The sequence below is a fragment of the Montipora capricornis genome, unplaced genomic scaffold (genome assembly GCF_036669925.1).
Source record: "Montipora capricornis isolate CH-2021 unplaced genomic scaffold, ASM3666992v2 scaffold_429, whole genome shotgun sequence".
Taxonomy (NCBI): domain Eukaryota; kingdom Metazoa; phylum Cnidaria; class Anthozoa; order Scleractinia; family Acroporidae; genus Montipora; species Montipora capricornis.
Genome location: NW_027180161.1, coordinates 92,704 through 102,526, shown reverse-complemented (window position 1 = coordinate 102,526; position 9,823 = coordinate 92,704). Strand labels below are relative to the sequence as shown.

General features: G+C 41.2%; 1 protein-coding gene across 1 annotated transcript in view; it reads left to right on the top strand.

Moving 5' to 3' along the window:
• LOC138035610 (uncharacterized) overlaps nt 1-9,317 on the top strand; it is a 9,797-nt gene extending 480 nt beyond the window's left edge. Inside the window, exon 2 of the mRNA XM_068882258.1 lies at nt 9,224-9,317. Within this exon, the coding sequence (XP_068738359.1) occupies nt 9,224-9,317 (94 nt within the window). The remainder of the gene's footprint in view (nt 1-9,223) is intronic.
• Nucleotides 9,318-9,823: the final 506 nt, after the last annotated feature.

The window sequence follows — 9,823 nt, the reverse complement described above, 5'->3', positions numbered from 1 at the left end:
ATGGATAACCGCTTGTGAAAAATATTTTTTCAAATCCTCTGAAGTGGTGAATCTCAAAAATCCGGATCTAGATTTGATCCGAAGTATCCTCCAAGAGTGGGAATACTTTGGATTCATGATCCGTTTTGGGATTTCTCCAAAAAAAATGCAAAATCCGTTTTTGGATTCAAGAATCCTTTTTCGGATTTTCCCAAAAAAATACACCCCATAAGGATCTTTAGTGCCTCGAACATAGATAGAAGGTTACGAGGGCGTAGCCCTAGTGGCTCTTCTTTCTGATGCGAGAGGCGCTTTATCCCATAGGACACGAGCGTTAGCCCTACTAATGAAAATGGGCCCACACAAGGACAGAGAAAAACTCTGACCAGGGTGGGAATTGAACCCACGACCTCCGGGTTAGATCACCGCAAGGACAAAGGAAAACTCTAACTAGGGTGGGAATTGCTACACGGCCAACGTTTGCAAAAACGTTATCCTTCCTTGCACTTGAACAAATTCATTGCCGTTACCTTGACATCTTAAATTCCCACGCCTACTCACATCTGACCTGATAGCTCAGTCGGTAGAGCATCGGTGCTTTAACCCGAAGGTCGTGGGTCCAATTCCCACCCTGGTCCTTGCGTGGGCGCATTTTCATTTAGTAGGGCTAACGCTCACATGGTTCATATGGGTAGAAAACTAGCACTTCACATTACACTCCAATAGTTACGTCTTCGAACATGATCACATCCGCGAAAATAACATATTTTATGCAGATTCTAATTGTGTCATTCTCACTTGGAAATCACGTTGTTATTTTTTTTGGATGTCGCTGTAACGTTGGTAGAATTTTACGAATAACAATGGATGGAACAAGGTTTACCAATCACTCTGGCAGGCTTACTTGTGCAAAGCAGTTACATGAAAGTGGAACGTTTGACGAACAGACGATGATGTCAAGAACTGGTCACCGAAGCACTGCTCTTTGCATCTACAAGAGAGCAAGCAGCACACTTGTGAAAGTTGTCTCAGACGCCCTTCAACCACCAATCGGGGGGCCAGAAAGTAAAATTTAAAATGTATATAAAAAAGGCAAGGAAGAAACATCTAGCAAATTCATCAACCACATCTCTTGTTACTAAGCACGGTGAGAACATTCTTCCGTTTAATTTTTCTTAAAAAATTGTTAAGTCGAATTTGGCTTTGCTATTCTGGTGATTAATCCATTGCTTAATTAAATTATGTAAAGGGAACTGCAAACTGTTTTTGTTTGAATTAGCAACTGGTAATTCATTAGTATGCTCTATATATTTATTACTATGCTCTATTTTCTTATTAATTAGTATGCTCTATGTAGAGCATACATACAATTAGGGTACAATAGCATACAATTAGCATACAATTACAATAGCATTACAATTAGCATACAATTACAATAGCATACAATTAGCATTAGCATACAATTAGGGTTTAGACAAAGGAAAACAAAGAAATCATTATTATGTCCTACATTGAGCTTACTAATGAGTAGTTATTTGCCCCACAATTTCCCTTTGCTTCAAAGCTCCCTTTCCTTTACATAATTTAAGACAGTTTATGGGATATAGAGCACACAAATACTGGGCACTGATTGGCTGGGTGGGTGTGACCATGTTCTAAGATTAGTTATTAAAAAGAAGAAAAATAATCCTGCTTCACGTAAGACACGCGTTTTGAACGTTTCTTTACCGTACTCTGCAAATAACGACCTGGCCCCAGCTGTTCGAAGGGTATGTGGATAGCGTTATCTACAACCGAGGCCTGGAAAAACCAAATTTAAGGTTTTGACGACTACGAGGGCATTTTCAATCTTCACTTCAAAACCTCTCGTACCAACCCAGTCATACGACACTTCACCCATTGTACAACGTGAACCAAAATGGAATAATCGCTCAATTCTTAAGATAGCGTCAAGTTGCATTTTGAAGTGAGTCAGACGTTTTCGTTCCCGTATAGTCTTCGTGGTCTCTTTTAAAAGCTCTCCGATACTGGAGCTTCCTACCTAAGAAACAGAGACAGCAACAACAACATCATCCCAAAATACAAATTTGTAAAATTTTACCGCATTCACCTTTCTGGAATAATATCGTCTAGCGTTAAGCATATATATTAAGTCTCACTCGTAGGAGTGGGAAAAAAAAATGTGTGAGGCGCGGTGGCGCAATGGCTAATGCGCTCGACTCCGGAGTGAGTGGTCCGTTCGGGCCCTGGCCGGGAACTTTGTGTTGTGTTCTTGGGCAAGACACCACTCTCACGGTGTCTCTCTCCACCCAGGTGTATAAATGGGTACCGGCGAATTTGATGCTAGGGGTATTCCTGCGATGGACTAGCATCCCATCTAGGGGGGGGAATAGAAATACTCCTAGTTGTTTCAAGCTACAGAAACCGGGATAAGCTCCGGCCTAATGGGCCACTTGGCTCGTAAGCCCATAGGAGTCAATGGGTTTTAATCAGTACCTAAAAATTGAGATCTTTTTGATATGACAAAAATGTGCCGGTTATCCGGCATGCAGGAATGAGACTGGTGTGACAGGGGTTCGAGTTTGGAGAAAACATGAACAAATGTATTCTTGCATTCTCACGTGCTTATCTGTTCCATAAACTATCGCGTCGTTGTTTTGCAGTGATGGACTTTACGATCTACGACGCTCTCGTCAACGAGAACGCCACGGAACAACAATATCATTGGTTAATAGAGGAAACTTAATCGTGCTGCACGTGTAGCATACATTTTAGCAAAAATTCATGCGGTGCTCTGCACAGCAACAACGTGAAATCACCAAATTTGAGGTTTTGACGAAAACACAAGCGCACAAATGTGAACCCATCATTCTTTATTTTTACTCTAACACCGCTCGTATACAATTTAGTTTTAGGATAAACAAGAACGACGACGACGGTTACGAGAACGCCACATAACAACAGGTTTAATTAGCAAGAACAATAGTTCTGCACGCTCTGCAAAGTTGGGAAGCCATGTTTGTCTACTTTCCGCGTGGGAGAGCCGCGCGTCCGTCGCGCGAAATTTTAAGCTCTCGCCATCAGCCACTTTCTAGCAATCAGGTTGCGCACGTTCAACCGTCCTGTTGCGTAAGGTCCCTACTATAGGAAGACGACGACGACGGCAACGAGAACACCAAATAACAATAGGTTTAATTAGCAAAAACAATATTTCTGCACGACCTGCACGTGTGTTTTACATTTTGATACATTTCTTTGCCGTTCTCGTCTTGCAAACGACGTGAAATGATCAAATTTGAGGTCACGTGGAGGACGAGAGCACCTGACGACATTTCCAGCATTTTCATTGGCTCGTTGGACACAGGATATCAGTTCATATACCTGCTGTACCTAATATGGTCAAAGAACGCGTCAGCAATAAAGTGAGCTGCATGAAAACATTTTTGCAGCTAATAATAATAAGAAGAATAATTTAACACTTACATTGCGCAAAATACAAAAAAATGACCAAATGCGCATTACATTTGCAAAATCTAAAATACTAAACTAATACTAATCAGGAAATATATATACATAGAAGTAAAAGTATATTAAAAATATTTATTACTATCAATATACCACTTTAAAAAGACAGGTTTTAAGATGGCGCTTTAAAACATTAACGCATGGTGATGGCTCGAATTTCGTGGGGCAGCGACTTTCCGAGTTTTGGGGCGGCAACCTAGAATGATCTGTCACCCAATGTAAGTTTCGTCCTTACTGATGGAGGCGTGATCAAAATTCCTCTAGTTGAACGCAAGCTATACGCACCTGGCGATTTCAGGTCCCAGTTGTTCAAACGATGGATAGCGCTATCCTCCGGATAAATCACTATCCACTGGATAACTCAATCGATTTTGCGAGTGTTGATCCACTGGATAGTGATTTAGCCGGTGGATAGCGCTATCCATCGTTTGAACAACTCGGGCCAGGAGGACAAGGTCTTGGATATAAAGAGGGGCTATGCCGTGTATAGCCTTGAATGTAAACAGCAATACCTTGAAATGGATACGCTGTCTTATCCGCAGCCAATGCAAATCTCGTATTCACGGCGTGATGTGGCAATAACGTGGTGCGCGGCAAACAAGCCTACCTGCTGCGTTGAGAACACGCTGGACCTTGTTCAGCAGAGATGCAGATATGCCATGCAAAAGGCTATTACAGTCATCAACGCACGATGTCACAAAGGCGTGAACTAAGGTTTTGGTGACCTCCAGACTAAGAAATTTCCTGATGCGACTGATGTTGTGCAAGTGACAAAACGCTGCACAATGAGCTCTGAGAGCCTAGCATCTAGGTTCAACTGACAGTCGACCAATAACATCACGAATAAGTTGACCGATGACTTCAACGACCGGAGTTCTTATATAGTATCTATTGACGTTATACAAATCACTTGACTTCGAAGATGACTTCCGCTCAGGTTGTCGAAACGTCGGTCAGTGTCATCTCAAACAGTCTTTCTCAGGACTACACTCACCCGGACGATAGTACTTTACTTAATTACGATATGACTCCTGGGTTCAAACCATTTACGATTTCAAATACTGCCCCTCGGATTCTGCAATCTAGTAATATCAAAAGTGAAAAGGGTGACGAGCACGAGGTGGATGCCTTAAAGAACTGAAAAGCACGCACCCTTTTGTATTGTATCGTAAACGTGTAGTAAGTAGTCAACACTGTATTGTAGCCAGCTTAAAGTATGTAAATTGTTTGTTTAGTACCACTCTCTTGTAGCAAGCAATCAACACTGTATTGTAAGTAGAGTAAGGTATGCAGAATGTCCGTTTAGTACCTTTAGGATTGTAAGTATGTTATAGACAGTTGCAAGGAAACATATCATGAGTAATTAATAATGTTGTAAATAAGTGTTTCATTAATTTTAAAAAATATGTTTGCTTTTATTTTTCTGTTCTGTTATGATCGTTTTTTGCGCGAAGGCTGCATCTGAGGCCAGACTGTCGGCGGTGACAGCATGGAGACAACTTTGGTGTGTATACATGAACGTCCCCTCATAGTTCTCGCTACGCTGCATTACTCCGGTCTCAGACATCGAGGAGTTACATGGAAGAAGAGTCAGTTAAGTCGCCTTTTAAGAGTAAATCGTAGCAAATCACTGAATTGTATGTAATACATTTGAACACAATGGACCAATAAGAAAGCTGGGTTGCTGGACTTCAATACCCGCTTTCTGCGTGCGATCTGAGGCCAAGTCAGACGTCAGAAAACCACTCACATCGGCTTTTTCAGGAGTGGAGTCGATTGTTTTAAAAATTCGCACTCGAATGTGGCGACTGAGATCTTAACTCAGTCCCTCGGATATCATTCATGATGGTGAAAATCGTTTTAGGGTTAGGGTTACGAAATGACGGTTAAACTTCGCGAATTTCAAAGACATGGACCACGACTGGGCCCAGTCTGTAAGTTTTTGTTGTATACCTTAAAAGTATCTTTACTACATATGAAGCAAACGTAGGCGTGTTTATATCAAATATATATCTTTTGCCGCTCTAAATCTGCCACAGTTAGCCAAACTAAGAAAAGAAAGGCCAATGATCGGACGATGTTGACACAGAAAAACTGGTGTCTTTTTCATCAACTCGTCCGTGACACAACTGGTTGCCAATTTAATACTTTGACCTTCAGAAAAACCTGTGTGGCTCCCTAATCGCTAGGTTTCTCCGAGAAATGCCGGGTCAAATGTGTGTTATGAGCTGGTGTCGAGGTTTATATTTTTCCATAAAGTGTAAGGCTGGGAAGACATTTTCGTCTACCAGTCACTGAGCGTAGCCGAACAAAAACCCTGTCAAGAGCGAAATATGTTAATGTTTCAAAGAACTTTGTATGGTTTATAAGCTTGCAACGCTATAGCTTGTGCAGGCTCTCTCTTTTCGGCCTACCCCAGTCCCCATCTTTCTCGCTCGCCCTGCCAAGAGAGATTTTCCCTGTGGAAATATTGGGTAATCCTTATACTTGCTTCTTGAGCAAAAAGCAAACAACATCATATGCTTTCTAGTGCAACTAATGCACCAGTCAATGTAGACCCAACCCCAGGGATTAGGCGGGCATTAGGCATTTGTCGTTTCTAATGGGAGCTAATGCTCCGCGGGATATTTTAGGCTATCTAATCCGCCCTTTTCTGGAACAATTCATAGTTGATGTTCTCAACAGACTAAAGCTGAAAAAAAAAAAACACGAGGCAAAGAAAAGTTGAAACATTTCTTTGAATATTAGATAGAAGTTTGCTTGTTTAGTTTTATTTTTTTGAATAAAATGTCATCAAATGTTAAGTGATATGTCTTCAGCAAAAAAAATGGGAGAACAAAATTTATACTCGTCTGGAAAATAATAATATGTATATATTGTCCTAGGTGGTTCTTTGAGAAAAAATCCAATGTGGCGCTGGAATGAGCTTTCATTTCGCTGGTACGAATTTATCTGGAGGATGCTTCGCCTACATTGCACGACGTGAACGAGATGGAATAATCACGAGAGAGTTACACTGGAGCAAAGTTATATTTTGAGGTGACGTTTTCATCCACGTCGCCGTCCTAGATCTTAATGTCCCTAATCAGTCATTGGTTAAAAGAGGAAAAATAATCTTGCTTCGCATGCGGCATGCATTGTTGCTCGTGTTTCTGCGGTTCTCTGCACAACAAAGACGCGTAAACACCAAATTTGAGGTTTTGACGACAACTTGAGCATACAAATGTAAAACCTTTCATTCTCCAGTTTTACTCCGAAACCGCTCCCAACCAATTTAGTATTTTGGATACTTCGCCCACATTGTACGACGTGAACAAGGTGGAATAATCGCTGACGACTTGCGATGGTGCAACGTTATATTTTAAGGTGGCGTTTTCGTCGACGTCGCCGTTGTAGATCTTAAACTCCCTAATGAAGTGATGACGGCTGCAGCAAAGACAACGCCAGAGAGCAAGAATATGGTTAAAAAGAAGAAAATAATCGTGCTGCACGTGGGGCATGCATTTTGACAGGAGCCCATCAGTAGGAGCCTCCATCTTCCACTTTGCTTCTATGAAGTAGCGTTTTTCCTGACCTACCTATTTTTAGAACCACTTTCGCGCCATTCGTTATCATGGTAAACGTCAATAACAATTCAGTAGCCAATCAGCGCTGAGGTCTCTCTAACGCTGCAAACTCAGCAGAATCTTGGATCGCCCCTTCATGCGGACCACTTAGGGAACGCCTTTAATTAGCGCGGCAAATTCAAAAACGTCATTCCAAAAATAGATTAGTCAGGAAAAACGCCACCTCACTAACGGAAGCCAGTTGGACGCTCCTTCTGATGGGCTTCATTTCAATCTTTACTTCAAAATCGCTCATATCAACTAGTTATACGATACTTTACCCTTATTGTACAACGTCATCAGGAGCTCATGAGCCCATATCTCACTCGGAGATCCCCAATTTTTATTGTAGGAAAGTGATTAGCAGGCTACAGTAAAACTCTGCAAAGAAAGTTGGAGCGGATTCAGAGCCACCTTAAAATTTTCCAACTGTGAAGGTGGCTATGAATCCACTCTATGAGTTTTCTTTTAGACTCAGCAAATAGTTTTATCTTACCCTGCTAATCACTTTCCTGCAATAAAAATTGGGGTCACCCAATGAATTAATTAAGATATGAGTGCGAAACTGGTGTGAGCCTCCTTTTTTGAAGCGACAAAATGTGCCGGTTACCGGACAGGAATGAAACTGGTGTAAAAAGTGCTGACGTTTGGAGAAAAAAGAAAAATGTATACTCACGTGCTGGCATTTTCCATAAACTGTCACGTCGTTGTTTTGCAGTGGACAGCAAAGAAACGTAGTAAACTGTAAAACCTTTTGACTCCCATGATCTAAAAGTTCATTCTCCTAATCCCTTCCACAGATTTTTTCGTTGGCTGGTCTTGAGAATTTGGTGTTATGTCAGAAATTCATCAATGTCGTTCCTCTTATTCATTTGTGTCTTTATGTGTTTGCTTTTATTTTCTGTTATGTTATCATTGTTTCTTGCATTAAGGCTGCTTTTGGGGCTAGACTGTCCAAGGTGCCAGCAAGGAATCACCGTTGGTGTTTTTGTTTGTTTGCTTGTTTGTTTGTTTTTTTTTTTTTGTAACGTGCCTTCGTAGTTGTTCCCACTACGCTGCAGTACTCTGGCCTCAGCCATCGAGGAGTTGCATGAGAAAAGGGTCAGTTAACGTCTTCTTTCAGTAGTTAAGAGAGGCAGTATAAAACGTAACCTATCACTGAGTTGAATGTAATACATGTGAGCACAACGGACCAATTAGAAAGCTGGGTTGCTGCAGACCTCCCATACTCGTTTTCCGCGTATGGTCTCATCCTTTGGCCAAGTCAGACGTAAGAAAACCACGGACTTTGACCTTTTTCAAGGTGTAGTCTTTTGTCTTAAAAATCCCCACTCGAATATGCCGACCGAGATCTTAGCTCATTCTGTCTGATATAATTCACGATGGTCGGTATATATTTCATGAGGAAATTTCTAAGACTATCCGACTCAAACTGTCGTCGAAATGACAATTAAAAGTTGGCGAATTTCAGAGACATGGAATGCGGCTGGGTCTCTTCTGTGGAAGTAAACCTCGAGATATATTTTTTTTTTAGTTCTTTATATATACAAGGGCTGCAGCCAGAAAAAAAATTATGACAGAGGCAATGTCCACGGTTAAATTCTCTACGTAGGTATTCTAAGTGTTTATGATGAGTACATTTTAAAGACAACTCTGGAAAACACCCTTCATTTTAACGAATCACGAAAACATGAGTGAGGCAAGTGCCTCGGTTTGCCTCATACTTGCTACGGCCCTATATACAGAAAAAAGACATATCCGTCTTTATATCAAAATAAAAAAAACTCTTGGAAAAAGAAAGGCCGATCGGGTCGGGTGACGTTGACTCACGGACAAACTCATTTCTTTCAACAACTCGTCCGTGACTCAAATGGTTACCATCTAAGTTCACTTTGTGTAACTTGTGTGGCTCCATAAAGGAGTAACGGTAAAATGCGTTATGCGCTGGTGTTGAGATTTATATTTTGAGATAAACTGTATCACTTTTCTTGTGTACCAGTTAAAATATTAGCGGTACAAATAAAACTTATTAAAAGTGATGCTTACCGAAAGAAAAAAAAAACTGGACAACCCACCTAATGAAATTTTTTTTATTTTTTTTTTGTTTCTTTCAGTCTGACAGTCTTGGCTTCAAGTCGCGTGCGTTCTCCTCCTCCGATGAAGACAGTCGCTCAGACTCAGTCAACGAGGAGCATTGAAAACAGGTGAAGGAAAACGAGGTTCATTCGATAGATTATCAAGAAAGACCGTGTCTTTTCCCTAAAACCATGCAAACAAGTGTGTCAAAAAATTGCCTTGCAATGCAAATTGAAGCTATTAAGGTGGTTAAGTACCCAGGACACGGACAAGCGATTAAACCAATCAGAACGCGACGCAGGAACGTGAGGCTGGCGCTATAAGCTTTGGAAAGCTTTTGTTTGGTCATCAAGCTGGCAAGACATTTTCGTGTTCCAGTCACTGACCGTAGCCGAACAAAAATCCTGTCAAGGGCGAACTTTTTTCTCAAAAATTGAAAGAAGAACTTTAGTCTATATGGTTTATAAGCTTACAACGCTATAGCCTGCGCGCAGACTCCCTCTTCTCGGCCCACTCCAGTCCCCATCTTTCTCGCTTGCCCCGAAAAGAGAGATAGCAACGCCAAAATTGAGATGTATCCCGGTGGAAATAGTGAGAACCGTTATACTTGTTTCTTTAACAAAAAGCAACATCACATG